The sequence below is a fragment of the Suillus subalutaceus genome (assembly GCF_016647625.1).
Source record: "Suillus subalutaceus strain FC151 chromosome Unknown DFJ58scaffold_128, whole genome shotgun sequence".
NCBI lineage: Eukaryota > Fungi > Basidiomycota > Agaricomycetes > Boletales > Suillaceae > Suillus > Suillus subalutaceus.
This window is the reverse complement of record NW_024540377.1, coordinates 12,975-29,514: the sequence shown is the minus strand read 5'-3', so window position 1 is coordinate 29,514 and position 16,540 is coordinate 12,975. Positions and strand designations below refer to the sequence as shown.

At 47.6% G+C, this 16,540-nt stretch overlaps 4 protein-coding genes across 4 annotated transcripts; 3 read left to right on the top strand and 1 right to left on the bottom strand.

Annotated features, from left to right (window-relative positions):
• Nucleotides 1–37: 37 nt before the first annotated feature.
• Nucleotides 38–2,080, bottom strand: DFJ58DRAFT_732558 (uncharacterized protein; the record flags this gene model as incomplete). The annotated part of the gene is made up of 4 exons (XM_041386182.1): nucleotides 38–313; nucleotides 360–459; nucleotides 1,077–1,555; nucleotides 1,613–2,080. 4 exons carry the CDS (start codon nucleotides 2,078–2,080, stop codon nucleotides 38–40), a joined length of 1,323 nt encoding a protein of 440 aa, XP_041239350.1.
• A 546-nt stretch (nucleotides 2,081–2,626) lies between these two features.
• DFJ58DRAFT_732557 (uncharacterized protein) lies at nucleotides 2,627–6,110 on the top strand (the record flags this gene model as incomplete). Its single annotated transcript, XM_041386181.1, has 13 exons — nucleotides 2,627–3,188; nucleotides 3,237–3,586; nucleotides 3,783–3,930; nucleotides 3,987–4,357; nucleotides 4,410–4,418; nucleotides 4,471–4,560; nucleotides 4,613–4,708; nucleotides 4,760–4,813; nucleotides 4,851–4,937; nucleotides 4,993–5,055; nucleotides 5,113–5,260; nucleotides 5,309–5,611; nucleotides 5,659–6,110. The coding sequence occupies 13 exons, from the start codon at nucleotides 2,627–2,629 to the stop codon at nucleotides 6,108–6,110; spliced, it is 2,733 nt and encodes a 910-aa protein (XP_041239349.1).
• Nucleotides 6,111–8,988: 2,878 nt separating this feature from the next.
• DFJ58DRAFT_808959 (uncharacterized protein) lies at nucleotides 8,989–9,457 on the top strand (the record flags this gene model as incomplete). The annotated part of the gene is made up of 1 exon (XM_041391328.1): nucleotides 8,989–9,457. A coding segment is annotated over exon 1 (394 nt), but the record flags the coding sequence as incomplete, so codon positions are not given.
• A 533-nt stretch (nucleotides 9,458–9,990) lies between these two features.
• Nucleotides 9,991–11,944, top strand: DFJ58DRAFT_808955 (uncharacterized protein; the record flags this gene model as incomplete). Its single annotated transcript, XM_041391327.1, is given in 8 exon segments — nucleotides 9,991–10,076; nucleotides 10,090–10,172; nucleotides 10,269–10,525; nucleotides 10,576–10,645; nucleotides 10,720–10,823; nucleotides 10,879–11,137; nucleotides 11,194–11,809; nucleotides 11,866–11,944. 7 exon segments carry the CDS (start codon nucleotides 10,138–10,140, stop codon nucleotides 11,941–11,943), a joined length of 1,419 nt encoding a protein of 472 aa, XP_041239347.1. The 5' UTR covers nucleotides 9,991–10,076; nucleotides 10,090–10,137.
• Between the last annotated feature and the right edge of the window lie 4,596 nt (nucleotides 11,945–16,540).

The window sequence follows — 16,540 nt, the reverse complement described above, 5'->3', positions numbered from 1 at the left end:
TTGAATTAATCGAAGAAAAACAAATGACTTATGTGCATCATGTCCATTTCTCGTTGGATGAGTGTTGTCTCTGAGCCTTGGGAGGGCGTCTGAAAGGAGGGGCCTTGGGAGGGGGTCTGAAAGGAGGGGCCTTGGGAGGGCGTCTCAAAGGAGGGGCCTTGGGAGGGCATCTCAAAAGACAAAGTGCCATAGGAATAGCCTTGATGAGAGAGGTCGCTGTCGAAGGAGTGGAAAGGCGCATCCCGGAATGAGATGCCTTGGGATGAAGTGCCTTGGGAGGGCATGCTACCATAGGACCAGTGATCATGCACAGCTATAGAACTTTGAGCAATCAATGATCGAAAGTATGATGCACTTACATGTGCTCCCAGCGCTTGGCATTTGGGGGTGAGGCACTTCATCGCTACTACCCTGCCAGCCTCCACTGGCTGCATGCGCATCAGAGGTGAAAAAAGACATCTAGGAATGTGAAGTCGATCAGTAGAGGCCAGAAACTCGCGGCGGTTTTGGGACTTTCATTTGTCGCTAGGATCCAAGTTAGCTAGGCATTCAAGATCGAGGGTAAAGTTCTGAGAGCATATGCATGCATTTAACTTGTGGATTGATCTAATAGTACATAGGGAGAAAAGAAACACAAACGTTACACAATCTTTACAAACTTGGAACATGTGGCGGGCTGATAAGGTGATTTGACAAACGAAGTAAGCACAATTACTAGTGAAGACTGAAAAGAGGGGAGGGGCGTGGCCTGATAAGACAAAATATGAACGAGAGAAAAGATCTATGAACGGCCGGAGCGGGCGAAGCGCTTTATTTGAATGGCCGAAGCATGTTTATGAATGGTCGAAGCTTGTGTATGAACGGTCGAAGCATAGGTGAAAAACGGGGGAAGCAAGGCAGTGCCACTTGATAGCAATCTATGAAGTCATTGATATTGATCAGCGTGGGCAGCGTGAATAACTTGGCAGTCACATACCGAGATAATCACAGCTGCATGCTGCACTGGCCCGGCCACTCGCCGTGATAGTCACCATCTTCACCGAAATCGTTCTCGGAGTCAGTATCTGTATCGGTACCCGGCATCCGCGAAATCACCATGAAGCACATGGGTGATGCTGTCCTTGTTGGGCAATGTACCAACGAAACGAGGGAGATAGGGAGCTTCACCCGTAGACGCCAATAATTCACGCTTGGCACGTGGGCCCAGGCATCTTGAGACTATCTCCGCTTGGGTGGTGATGGCACGAAGCATCTCGCATTCATCGTTATAGACGGCCTGAAGGTAATCAGTGTCGTCATCAATTTCTGTGCGGTCATGCCCAGAAAACAGGTTTCTAATCTTCTTCAGCTGTTCGTCCTTCATATTGAGCCGGTCTTTATTCTCCTGGTGGAGCGCCTTATTGAACGCTGTCATACACTCTGAGTATTCGACCTGCCATAGTGATGTTGCCACTTCGTGGCGAACAGTCTCACGGCCAGCGAGTAATGCTCTGAACGCTTTGTACAGAGTGTCAAAGCTCATCCGGGAAAGACCACTGGAAATCACGTCTTCATGCTTTTGAATATAGACTATGTAAGAACATCTAGAACAAAGAAATAAAAATACAAATACCTCTTGAAGTTGTTCAGGTGTAAAATCTGGTTCGCGCACTCGCCCTGTCACGCGCTTTGCAAGGCGAAGCTCCAGTGGAGATGGCCTATGAGGGTATGGAATGTGCCTCTTGGACGACCTCTCACGCATGTGCGCTGTCCGAGAAGGTGACTTTGGTGACTGTATGAGGCCAGGCTTATACAATAAGCTCTCCTTTACATCAGGGAGATGTGGGATCTCTTCCACTGGGGAGAGGCGGACATCTGGAGAACCTGAAAGGGAAGGAGACAGCTTGGGAGAAAGTGAACAGTCAGAGCCAGATAAGAGTGCAGTGGTCATATTATGGGGCAACTCAGAGTAGTCGACCTTCTTAAAAATCTCCAAGGGTGTCAATTCAACATGAGTCGCACTACTTGACATAGTACTGGTGAAAGCAGGACTGCTTGGTTGAGGGGGAGATGAAGCTGGTGATGAACCCGCAAGTTCCATCTGCCTGGCCCGATGACTGTGTGCTGTGAAACGTGAGGTCTTCGGACTTTGAAAGACTTACCAGTTTCTTTGGTTTCCTGTGCAAGTGCTCAGTACTGACACGATGCACACCGGCTTGAGTCAAAGCCAAGTCTACACTGCAATGTAAGTACTTCCGTTGTTCACCCTTTCCATGATGAAGGTGAATAGGAATTAGGGAAGTTCTTTGTGGAAAATCAAACCCAAATCACTGGCAAGTTGAGATGGGTCAGTGACAAGTAATGATCTAAGCTATAGGTATCTACGAACTAGATTTTAGTGTAACTAAACAGAAACTCTTGCAAGAGTCTCAAGCTACATTCCCACAAAGTTGGATCTTTAAGATGATGTAGGTCCTGCTTGCCATTAAGTTAACCGAAAGTGCTGATGATCTTCCAAACCAGGCGATAGGACTTAGGTGTTGCGCTCAGCGCTCAAGCATCTTAGATCTCAGCATCGATTAATGTCTAACCTAGCCGATATCGACAGTATATTAAGAGGACTGTAGAACAGGTAAATATTGTAGCTATGTCATTTCTTACTGACTTTCAGCGCTCTGCGGTTCAGAGCGCACAGATCCTCCTTGAAAATGCTGGTCTGTCTCCACGAGACTTGGATTCATTCTCGTCGTCATCATTGCCATCACCGTCATCATCATCGCCATCGCCACTACTATCACCTTCATCTCCTCCTAGTACTCTGCCTAAATTCTGCCCTGCTTCTCTATCTACTCATTATACCTGTCTAGCTGTTGCTGGCACCCATTATACCCCACCTCCTGTGCGACCTTTTACAGCGGAAGATCATATGCAAGGATGGCATTGTGTCACACACAAGACTTCTGCACATGCCATCGTCGAGCATCCAATTGGTGCCATAGTCGAGTACCCGCAGACTGGACGCCATGCCGACGAATCAATCGCCCATATCTTTCATATAGATCCTTCCATGTTTACTTCTACCTTGCATCCTAAGTCAAGCTTCCAGTATTCCTTGGGTGACGGGCACGGTGGTCAAATCATTGGGAAATGTCTAATGCTCCGTGATGCTGGAGGGCAACCAGTTTCATGCGCAAAGCTCAGAACATCATGTAAGTAATCTACACATTGTCTTTGGGTGATTCTCGAATGTCCTGCAGGCAAGGGCCTCAAAATTTGTTCAGGACATCAGCACGATATCTCTGCGCACCATTTCACCAACGTTTCTGAAGTTTTAGCTCACCATCCGTCTGCATTACAACCACGAGGGCCTGCTGGCACCGCTGACCAAGAACTTTTTGAGAAAACTCTTGCGTTTTTTGTCGCTCTATGTCTTCATGGCTGCTCGCCTCATTCTCCTACTGATGGACACAACAACAATTCCATCGCTTATACAGACATAGTAGAAGATAGTAGCACAGATATTGATGATGATTTTGAGGGTCTGACGGCTGACCAGTATCTTGACAGTGTCTCTACCAGTTCTGATACCGATCTCCATATTGGCTGCGTACCATCAAGTCGTCGATCAGTCAAAAAAAAATGTAATGGAAGACTTGTCATGCACTTTGATGCATATAATCAACCATTCATTCGGTAAGTTTTTATTTATCTACTGCTGTTCGCATATATCTCACATTCTGCATCACAGATGCAGCCTGCATTCTCGCATTGCACGCTCACACTTATTCATATGAAATTTGCAGGAGAGCGATACCCGCTACTTGCAGGCATTACTGGACGACGACCGCCACATGATTACGGAGTGCGAGCAACTTGCAAAGTCGCGGGGATATGGACCCCTGATGCCGTGTAGTTTTGTTACTGGCCCATCATCACAAAAACAAGTGTGCCGTATGTTTTTTTTCTGTTTTGTAGCTTGTTGCTTTTAATCACGTCCTTTGCTTCAGCACATTGGCATCGCCAAGCTGACGGTACATTGAAGCAAGGTGTGCTACGAAAATGGGCGCACAACTGTGTAGCATCATTTGACATATATGTTCCCGAAGATCTTTTCGCCTGCCCTCAAATACTTGTCCTTTGCACCAACCCTCATTCACATCCCCCTCCTCTACCTGTCAAAACGCCGCCTCCCCTCATTGATGTATTTCATGGATTAGTCTCCCTCATGAAGTGGAAACTCGCAGATGCAACACCACGACGAATATACCTGGACACGGCCTTTGTTGAGGGTCTTCATCAAGTGCTCGACTGGCAATTTCCTGATGGCCGTGATGCAATGCTTCAAGGCCTCCATCCATCACTCGCTAATCTTGACCACGTGCGTCGCCTTATTAACTTAACAAGGTCTACAAAGTACCCGAGTGGAACAGGATTTGAAGGTATGTTTGAACCACCTAGTACGATCCTTGATTATCATTTTTTTCTGTTTAGGTGCATGTCGTCTTGCGAATGAACACTGCATCCTTGCCTCTGGAGCAGCGCTATGTTTGCTGCGCAGAAACACATGTCATTGACCATGATGTGGAGTTCAAACTCGTCGTGTGTATGACATCACGAATGTCATCGCATCTAGTGCAAGCCAAATGCTTGTCCATTGACACCTCGTTCAAATGAGCACAAGGATGGCAAGAGTTCGAGATTGAATCATGGGATAGCGAGCATTGTCACTGTGAGTAAAATAAATCACTACTCGTACCGTTAGGTATTAATGGTTCTTCAGCTGTTGTCAGCACTCGATGCCTTCACCACGTCACAGAGCACAAAGGCTCACTTGGTTCTCTTTCAGTGAATTTTTGACATTGCATCTGCAGACACTGGCCACTCGTTTTCATTCCAACATATTCATGGCTTCGGGTGCGAAATTGTCATTGCTGACAGCCACAAAGGCCAAGGACTTGGTACGTTTGATTATCGTCATCCGTGTATTCGCTGATGCATGAGGCATAGGCTTAGGAATGTACTGTGTACAGCTTTCACATTCTATCTCAACACCATGTGTACATGAACCTCACCGACGTGTGTGTGACTTGAGTCCATATGATCATCTTCGCTGTTTTTACCGGCTATGTGTAGCTCACTTCAAGAGGAATGTCCATGCTCTTCACACACATGTTTCGGATGAAGTTTACTCAGGCGATGCTTAGTTTAGCGACGTGTGAGGAACACCCGGACATCCAAAGAACATTTAATACTATTCGTTGTGGTGGGCCAAAGGCTGCAGGTAACTATTCACAACCACAGGAACCGTTAATACTGACATTTTTACTAGCATGGTTGAAAGACAAACTCGAAGGAACGAAATTCGCACTTCCAGCACTGTACCAACCTATGAGCTTGATCCCTCTCGCATTATGGAAAGCATCGCCTTCAACGACCAATGGGAATGAGCAAGCTCACCGTAATGCATACCGCGAAGGTGTACACTTGACTCTGTTAGCTGGGATCATGAAGGGCATGAAGTTCGATCAAGGAGCAATGAGTAGCATGGATGTCCATGCGACATTTGGAGTCTCAACACGAGACCAAGAGGCAACTCAAGTTTATCATGCAACGAGGTGTATTGTTTGGCAAAGTACAAGCTTTGTCCTGAATATTGAATATAACTGAACATTATTTTAGCTTTGGCACAAAAAAAACACTGCAAGTCCTCACAAGCTACAGCCACGCCACGACCTCTGCAACTTCCTACTGTTCGCAACGTCACGATGCCAATACAACCAGCCACCAAACACACTGCCACCACACACGCCATCACAATACCACTATATGGGATGGTTGACAAGGATTCCACCCTGGTCACTTTCAATGAGCCACCGTCAGTCTCGCTTCGCCAACCGCTGATGCCATCACAAATCAGCACATTCAACAGCCTGTCGTTTGCATTACAGCCAGGTGCACGAATAATAGACTACTCACTGACCAGCATTCTGTCTCCGTCGTTGATTATCGTAGACGACTCGAAATGGTGCATCTCAACATATAGTTCCCTGGCGGGAGCACTTGATGAGCACCTGAAGACACTGGGTGGCACAGTTGACGAGGCACAACTGCAACTGAAACAGACTTACTAAGATTTACTTTACTCGGCTTAGGAATACTTTGGGAGGAGTTGCTGGGGTCCATGAATGACTAAGTAATGTCACCTTGCACGTACCTTGTTTTCGGAAGCTTTTGGGAGCCAATCTACTTCGGAACAGTAACAGGGCACCTACGACTCCCTGGACACGAAGCTGTTCGCCTCCGCATTTCCGTCACCATTACGGCAAGAATACACCCTATTGTCATACCTGTCGTCCTCGTCAGTATAACCTCCCACGGCTCAGTGTCGCATACATGCGTCCGACTCGTCTCCAAAACTTCCAGAATTTATCCCATCGTATCCATTCGAGCAGTTGCTGGTTACCGGCGCTTCAATCTGACTAAGATCTATCCTGCATGAGCGCATGCATATCGTTGTTTTTCGTGTCAAGCAGCTACTCCAGCACTCACCATGTCACTACTTCGAACGTGTGCATATAGCTTACTGTAATATCAATTCTTCATCGATGCATCCCGTAGACTCTCAAGATCCCTGTGTGCACTAGATGCAACCGAATTTCATGGTACAAACTCGGAATCTCCTCACCATCACCACACCGCCAATGGCCGCACCTCACTGCGATGCCCCTCCATCATCTTCAACACAACACCTATCTTCAAGTCCCACAACCGAGGCATCTTGTCATACGAGCGTATCACCATACGTCATCTATTAGGAAAAACTGCCACTGCAGTTACACCGCTCTCATAATCTTCAAAAATTCGAAGGAGTGTGGTGCTTGGAATGAGCTCAGACATCTTACTGGAGGTCGATGGTGTGGAGCATGGTCGAGGTGGACTTCGGAGGGATTGTGGGTGTCTTTTTCTAGGCTACAGTGCAGGGGCGTGTAGGTGTGTGTATTGTGCGTTTCTGTGCCGCTTCATTCCATTGACCTGCCTTGTATTTCCATAGACGTCTATGACATGAACCCCGTTCACCTCCATCAAGGTTGCAACAAGAATACTCACCGCTATCATATGTACCCTGGATAACATAACGCCCCCTCTGCACATCCAACACGTATCTCAGCCTCCATTGCATCCAATTTGTAAAGTCCAGCGATCTGGCTGATAGTGCCCGAGGCCTGTCAAATATTACTAGTGTCGCAAACGCCATCTATCCTGGACAGTGGCATGAATAATGTCTTGTTTATCACTAATCACTCTCCCATATCCATCGCATTAAAAACCTGTACCCTGCAAGTGTTGGTGCAACAATGCCGTCAGCTCTACTAACTCTGCGAGCTCTCACCGCACTTGAACTGCATTTAATTATCGACTTGTCACTGTGGATATCCAGGAATGTAATCGATCATGCAATGGTCTAAATTCTTCAAGAAACCAGGTGGGTATAACAATATTCGAGCGATTTTTCACGGCACATTCTAATGCTCTGACCACAATTACCAAGCAAATGCCAAATGCCAGGACTAGATCAGTATTTTTCGAGGAGAGCGAGCACTATTTTTAGGTTTATCTCTGAGCCTCGCTTAACTAGACTGTCCAACAGTAACAAAACTTAAACGTCGACAGGGGTTCCCTTCATGTTTGCAACAAGTAGCTTGTAGGGTATGTTTTTGACTCCTCTAGGTGGTATAGCAGACATGATCATCTCATCATCCGCTCGTTGCTTGATATTTGGTTCAGGTACTTTAGGGCTCAGGCGTTTTGCATGTTAATACTAGGTCAGGCTACGACAGGGCTAACCCACTTTTTTTAAGATCTTTACGACTCGATACTTTGGATCAAGCTTGTCCGAGTGAGGCTATGCGTGCAGCGTCAGAACCAAGACGGAGCTCGAGGATGCTGGAAAAGCAAGGTCTCCAAAGAAGCCCGTATGTAGCATCGAAATCCAATTCTCAAGTCTGTTCAAATACATTCATCCTTCACAATCTTCTGCACTCGCATCTGCCCCTTTGGTATTAATGTGTCTCCTCAAACTAGCAATCCCAGCTGTGATGGCCACTAGTACCGTGCGTACAATTTTGCATCATGAACCGGACATTTCTGGCGGACGAGTCGTTGCAGCAAATAATTTTCTAGTCCGGAGCCCTCCGAGTCAGTTCAACTTGCTTTGGTATACTTTACGACTCAGTAGTAAGTACTCAGTTGTAGTCCTTTGCGCACCTGTTCAAGAGAACAAATACAAGTCAGTTCCTCTGACTGTTCCGGACAAGACAACAATATATTCTGACATCGTATCCCTCATTCAGTGGACGATTCGCGGACGCTTGCAAGTAGTTGGACACATAGACCGAACGTTAAACGTTCATCCCCAGGGAAAACTGGACATGGCCAAAACGGCCAGGATAGTGTGAAATATTGTTTAGACATATAATTTATGCTATAATATTGTATAATCTTCAACGACACGATCGTCTGCGCATCGCATGGCAAAAACATTACATTGTTGTCGATTTGCGTTATTACGTCGTCGAGCGTGTTTTCGTCAACACACACAATTTGTTCACTTACATCACTCCGTCCATGTCTCGATCACTACTTTGCATTCACACGTCACACAGCTTACTTACTCTGCAAAGCTCCACTTGAATTCCGATCACAAAGTTTGGGTGAGTTTTGAAACTACCAACACCCCAAAGTTTAAAAATGTTTGGGGAATTTCGGCAAAGTCCATTTCCCCTTTTCTTCTTACCACCATCTTCCCAACAGCTAGGAGTCCTGCCACTGCCTTCCTCCACTGATTCCACAAATATGCGGGTCTCGTGGATTCAGGTATACGTGTTGTTACTACTACTGCTTTTCTTAAATGGCACTAACTTATTGTCTCTGCAGGCTTATGATCCACTTAGCGCTAGCTGGTAAGTTTCGGCTCTCGAACTCTTATTTTATGATCATTCATGTTTACTAGGAGCGGGAAGGGTGCTTATTGTCGACAGTAGCTCCGCCTCATGATTTTTCTCCGTCCTGTTGTCTTCAGTGTACTACTCACCTCCCTCACTCTTGCTCTATGCCTTTTTTGCTGCTGGATGCTCTCCCATCACGTTATCTTGCCGCTCCTCGCCTGTCTGCATCATTCCTATTCTTTTTGCCATTGCCTGCTGGTTGCTTCCCAATTACCTGTGCTTGCTTGTCTCACTCCTCGCCTGTCCACCTTGCTCCTGTTCTTTTGCCGTTACCTGCTGGTTGCTGCCTGTGCTCGCTTGTCTCATTCCTCGCCCGTCCACATCGCTCCTGTTCTTTTGCTGCTGTCGAGTTTGCCTGCTTCTCACTGTCGTGCTGGTTCTATCATTATCATCCTGTATCGTATTTGCCGGTCGCAGGTCGAAGCGTTTGTATCAGTAGATTATAGCATAATTCACCCGAATGCAACCGATTTGTCGTACCACACGAACTGAACTGAAATATGATAACAATATTCTTAGCATATCCTACGACATTCGAGAAGATTGCAACAGATGCGAAATATTCTATTTGTCTCCACAGCGAGTCTCCTATACTGAAATATTGTGCTTCTGAATTCGTCATATTCCGCTCGATCTCAACCGTTTTGGCCATGTCCAGTTTTCCCTGGGGTTCATCCCCGGTTCTGATATGTATATATTACTTACTTACTAACACTTCTTCTCACTGGCACTGTCTTTTGACGAAGTATGGTCTGGGAATTGGAATTTATTCGAGTACATGCTGTATCATTAGAATCACTTTAGCCAATGGTCATGCGCTTTCCATAAGAACTGGAAGAGAATATAATTATCTCTGATTATTTATGGCAACACGCACGAAATTAGAACAAAAACTTATTTCGGGATCCGATCCATCATGCTCATGCACACCGTACGGTAGCACATACCCACTACGTTACGATGTTCAGCGCGAGTGTCGAAAGCTGTCGAAAGCTGAGCGCTAAACGTTGAACGGCCATACGATGCAACAGCCACGCTGCCAGCCTCATTAACTCCATGGTCGACTGGTATCAGAAACCGGGTTGCTCAATGCCACAGTGTTGCAGCTCCCCAGTAAACACGAGCTGTGCGAAACGATCAGGATGGCTGTATGATGCGCAGCGTGTCCGGCATTCTGATTAAAGCCTTGTATGACCTTCCCTACACCTTTCCCTGCTGTATATTCACATTCTCAGACGCACTATCTGGATACTGCTGACACGACTTGCGCTTCTCATCTTCAAGGACTCCTCCCTCCATCATCCCTATGCCATCCTATGGTCTGACGAAGCGTTATACACGCTGTTTGCTCCTCGCCGTCGTATCGTGTTTCGTGTTCCCTGTATTACTTCACTACCGTGAAGCTGTGAGAATCTATTTCACTGATCAACTACCGCCATTGTACGAGGACTGTCGAAAGCGGGAGCAAAATTTGGAGCATTATAAGGAGTACGAAATGAGCAAGGACGTTAAATATCTTTGGTCAGCCAAACATGCAGATAGTGGGTGATCCTCTTTTTAATTTGATTCATCATGTGTTGACCGTGCCCAGAATCAGGATGGGGAAATGTGATGCAAGACTATGTGATGAATGCACTGCTTGCACATGACACAGGACGCTCGTTAGTTCCTATTCCTTTACGCGCTCCTTCGCTTGGTTCCCACATTCCTGATTTTGTTTTTCGATGACATGTAGTTTTGTCTTTGATGACTACGTTTGGAATCCAGATGGTTCACTCTTTTCGCATTATAATGGACATTTGATTCCCTCTCGGATTCCCCTGACAGCATTATTGGGCGGCAAGTACAACATAGTCAATTTCCGCGTATATGCCCCATTGACTGACTGTTCTAGGTGTCGTGGTGGGTGGTGAAATGCCACCTGGCGACACCACTCCTCGTGCGGTGTCTAAGGATTTCTTCAACAAAGTCTGCCCCCATCCGACAGTCGTTCAGGTGACGGAGGTGAACGATGGTGGTATACCATTCGATGAAAGCGTACCAGTTTCGTATATATTCGAAAAGTGGCTCCAAAAAATCAACTCGATTGAGGATCCGTGTGTGGAAATCGACTCCGACCCGGGCCCGGAGAGTCATCCAGTTTTTGAGTACTTGTGAGTCATACACATCGTCTTTGGATGACTAGTGGGAGACGCCAGACTTCGCGTAGGATATTTGGACAGGAGAGAATGTTGTCCATATGGAAGTACCTCAAGGATTCCCCGGTATTGACGCACTGGAGGTGGTCGCCTTTAATACACGATGCATACAGACAAAATCGCCACATCTTCGAAGGGCTCTCTGGTTCGGCTGTTACGGAAAAATACACAGACCCGATACCTGGCCTCCTAGCACTACACGTGCGAAGGGGTGACTTCCAGGATCACTGCGTCCACCTGGGCAAATGGTCATCAAACTGGAATGCGTTCAATATGTTCCCCGAGTTCTCCGACAGGTTCCAAAGGCCCACTGATGGCGGATGGGGCGAGACATCCGAGAAGAACATGCAGATGTATATGCAGCGGTGCTTTCCCACAATCGACCAAATCGTCGAGAAAGTTGTACAAGTGCGCGTCAAGTCAGAACAGCCGCTGACGCATATCTATATCATGACCAATGGCGCTGTCGCTTGGGTTGAGGAGCTGAAAGAGGCTCTTTGGAACTCTGGGGACTGGGACCAGATTCAGAGCAGCCGCGATCTCGACATCACATGGGAACAGAAATTTGTGGTGCAAGCGTTGGATATGTTGGTGGCTCAAAGATCTGAAGTGTTAATCGGGAATGGGGTAAGAGCCGCTGCAGCTTAATTGCTGGTGCAAGACTGACGAGCGTCTCATTGCAGTGGTCGAGCCTAACCTCAAACGTTGTGATGCTGCGTATGGCGCAGGGTTTTACCCCAGACAGTAACAGATTCTGGTAATTGTTTTTATTATTCAGTGCTTACGGTTGTTGTGCGGGCCGTCGGCCCGTATAGTCGCTATAGTAATACACCATTATCTTTGGTTGCAGATATCAACATCATTAATGCTGGACAGGCGATACAAGACTTGCCTGCATCGACATCGACTAGTCCAAGGCCATGGTATGTCTGCAACTTTCAGACAGGGAATAACAATAATAGCTTTTCGACGTCTTCGTAACCCCGCCAGTCCATGGCATACAGAAACATCATGGTAGACGGGTCGACTATCACCGCGACGGTGGACTCTTAACAAAACTACCAATACGACCATTTCACGACCCTTGGCATCAACATTTGCGATGTCGAGCACTAGTACTTGTTGCACTGATCTATTTAATACTTGGTGTCGAAATTCACATGATCATAGTGCAAGTCGTTCTCATCAAGGAAGTCACAGGCAGCCTATCAACGTTCAAATCATGATAGCTTCCTGGCACCACGAATGTGAGGCATAAATCAGCAAGTGTGTCAAGCGATTGGAGGGCTGCGAGGGGGTCTGAGAGGCTCGTATTGATAGTGTAAGACCGAGAAGTACACTGGTCTCATGAATGACTGGTCCCCACCGTGAAAATTACGGGATGTGTCAATGCATAGATGAGGCTACAAAGTGCTATCGGTACAAACAAAAACCACTCTGAGTCTTGAGATTTCTGGACTTCGAAAAAACACATACAACTACAATATTTCTAGGGTCCTAACATCCATCTTATCATGAACAGACGCCACGTCTTTGGACTTGTGCAATGATATCATAATCCGAAGCGATCCTCTTGTATTCTCCACCGCGTTGCTGCGCTAGTAAAAATGCGCCGAACGGTTGTCCAAGGCGAACAATCAATCGCAATGCTCGTGAGTGAGACTCCGAATCAGCCAACTCCTGTTCTACTAGAGAATCGCCAGCCGAGTCGTCTAACGGAGACTCGGGCTCGGACCACTCTCCTATGCTCTCCGCGTCGTCTGCAAAATCAGACAGCTCGAGGAAATATCGATCCCATGGACGGACAAGTAAGAAGGTCTGTCGAGTGGGCCTTGCCCGCGAAAATTGAACCAGCGTCTTATCGGTGGTGATGAGTAGGTCATGAAGCCCGTCTGCCTTGACTTCGTAGGTGAAACGAGTCTCTGGGGCTGGCCCATGCCTCCGTCTGACTTCCGCGACACGGAATGCGATGCAAGGCAGATGCAACCTGTAGTTCGCGAATCGAGGAGCGCTCATGTTGTCAAGCAGGGTGTAAAGTTTTGAAGCCAACCCCACAGCCACGGCATTTCGCAGCGAAGACACCGTTGTCTGGATCTCATTTTCAGACAAGGATGGCGGAGCGCATGGCGGAGCTGCATATGAGGAAATATCGGCTGGAATACAACTATTGAACTCGGATGGTGGTCCAACCCAGTCCAAGGCAGTAATATCGCCTGACCGAGCCACGATCTCCTGCAGGAGCCGCCCGAGCGCGTTTTTTTTTATTCTCGCCATAAAGGACAGGTAGTTGGACGCCAAAGGTACCAAATAATGAGTATGCGATGTCGTCCTGTACAGTGGTGATACGGGTAGACGCCCATCGAAGTTTCTCTCGGGCGCCTCTCATCCCTGGATGGAAGGCGACGAGAGCCAGCGCATCTATGCCTGTCGCATCCTCCAACTCATGCATGATCTTGACAGACTCTTTGTGATTGGAGGAGTGGTCGTCAAGATATAAAGTCCAATCCTGTTGATAGAAGAAAATGACTTTAGGAGCCAGGAATTCTGGGATGGTCCATCCTCGGGTGTTCCAAGCGCTCTTTGCCAGTGCGCCAGACTTGGACGAAGGCAGAACATCCGATAGGTAAACGATCGTAAGCGCTGATCGGTGATACCAGGCAAACATAGAGTTGAGTGATTTTTGGACCTCGACGTTGTTATTCTGGTCGATGCAACACGTATCAACCCACGCCCAGTGATAGCCCATATCACGAACAACTTTGCAGAATGACTGCAACTTCATGGGACCACCAGCTGCTTTCAACTTGTACACGACCTTGTCCTGGATGTCGTGCAGCAAGGGCTCCGTCCCTTCCCACCTATGCGATAGCATGACACAACGGAAGTACGTCGCCACCACATCTACGATACGCTCCATTTTGGGGTCTGAGCGGTTCATAGTCGATGACAGAAGCTCTTTGTACTCTGCGCTCGTTTTGAAGGTGCTTATCTGCGCTTCTCGGTGACATAAGAGTCCCGTGGCGGTGTCAAGTAAACGAAGCGGGGGCGCTGTCGAGTTCAACGTCAACGACCTTTTGAATGATACGTTCTGATTCGGAGGGACTGATATACTGCTAGCGCAACTCTGAGGAAAGAGTTAAGCACGTTGATATATGGAGTTGCTCAAGGCTTACTTCGTATTTGCATGTTGGGGGCATCGTTCAATTTGGATGGCATCATTTGGAAGGCCTCGACTGCTTCATCATAGCATTGTGCGCCATGAAGCGCTTCGTGCTTCACTTGGTATCCAATATGGGACGAAGGGTTGAGTTCAATTACCTATGCATGCACAAGTGAGCACTGGCTACGAAACGGCCTCAGTAAATGGCATTGTACCTTGAGCGCATCGAAAAGTGCACTCTCCCATAACATTTTTTTCCAGCTTAGCCTTGCTGCGGTGTGCAAAAATGGTGTCGCTTGCAGGATCGAGGTCGATCGCCACAGAAAATAAGTCGATAGCCCTGTCGTAATCGCTTGCAGAGAAGGCATCATCTCCGTCGGCAAGATAGAGCAAGCTGCATTGTTTCTTGAAAGCTGAGTAAAATACGGGTGAGGATTACGGCCTGCATGAAATTACGGACTCCGGACTTGCCGTTAGACCAGTCGAGGCAGCTGGCCTTCGTATCTGAGTCACTCATACCCGTCAAGTCTAGGTACATTGTGAGGGCCTCTTCAGGTCTACCTGCCTGAAGGAGTGCATCACACCGTTTCTGGTGTGCAGTGAGCCACAAAATTTTGAGATCCCAGCCAAAGAGCTGGAAAAGACACTCAGTTACTAATGAAAAGAATTATGTACGCATCATCTTAACGCACCACTACGAAGTCCTCGTATATTTCATGAATGTCCGATTTCGAAGAGAAGCGCTGGAGTTGACAGCGACAGTGAAGTGATCGGCGGCTTCGGCGTGACGTGCGTCATCCAAGGCTTTGATTTCTAGTTGAACACGTAGATATGCCTAATGTGCGAGGGTCGCAGAGATTAGCGTTGATGACCAGCGTGGCTGCATGACACCCACTTCCACAATATGACATGCGCGTGTATCTGCATTCGGACAGCCGGTAGTGAGCTCTTTGAGGAGCAGGATTACCTCGTCATGTTGATCTGCATTGAAGAGGGTGATGGCCTGAAATACGTGATGAAGCAGAGAGTATGCGAGGCAAATGTAACATACCTTGATCAAGAGCAGAAAATGGATGGTCTCTCTGAATCTTGGTCCGTGTACATGGATGCAACGTCAAATGCTGCCCTCGCTTCCAGGACATGGCCTTTTCCGCAGAGGGCAATTCCCTTGGAGATATAGCCTGTCAATGAGGGTGAATGCTGATGGACTATGTCACTGTCGAGTTAGCCTTTCATAAGGGGGCTCTGATCAATCAATATGACTTACCTTGATTGCATCTTCAAGCGCGTGGTCCCAGTCGCATTTTCGCGCCATCACGAATGAGCGATGGGCGTAGGAAATATGGTTGTTGGGATCGGTGTTGATATCTTGCGTAAGTAGTTCTTCAGCGGTAAATAGGTCTCCATCTATGCATGCAATACGGGCTGTCGTGATGGTGAGGATCTGCATAAAGCACGCTCAAATTACGTTATGCGAGTCGAGTATGGAAACGCGCCTTTGGATGGATACCCCGAGGCACTGCCCCACTCTGAGATCATCATATCTTTACCTCCGCTGAGGATGTGCTTTCCGTCCACGGAGAAAGTGACGCATGTGGAAAGGATGAGTGCTTGAAGATGGCAATGGTTTGTCGGTCTGAGAGCCGCCGGAGATGGACGTGGTTGGAACGAGATACGGATGCGATGAGTGTGCCAGCAGGATTAACGGCGATGGCATGGATATAGTCTGAGTGATCCATCCAAGGAACACCGACCTGCTGCCAGGTTGTTGTATCCCATTCACGTATGGTAGGATCGAGCTCATCGCCACTTGTGAGAAGGCGTGTGCCATCGGGCGTCCACGCGAGTAAGGTAGTTGTGTGATGTGTGACCCTTGAAGGATGCGACGCGTTCCCTCGTGCCTGAATCATAAATTTCGATATTATCAAATGTTGCGATGGCAAGAAGTTTTCCAGACGGTGAATACCGTACGCAGTAGACATAACTACCAGGTCCACACTGGATTGGATCTCCTTGCATCTGCCAGGTTTTGGTGTTCCATAGTTCCGTCATTCCGTCCCATAAACCAGCGGCCATTACTGTTCCATCGGGAGAAAAATCCACCGAGGTGCAGCCTTCGAAGGATTGGGTGAAAGGTTCGCCAGTTTCTCCGTGCCAGACGATGAGCACTCCGTCCTCACCATCGCCGCAGCTTGCTA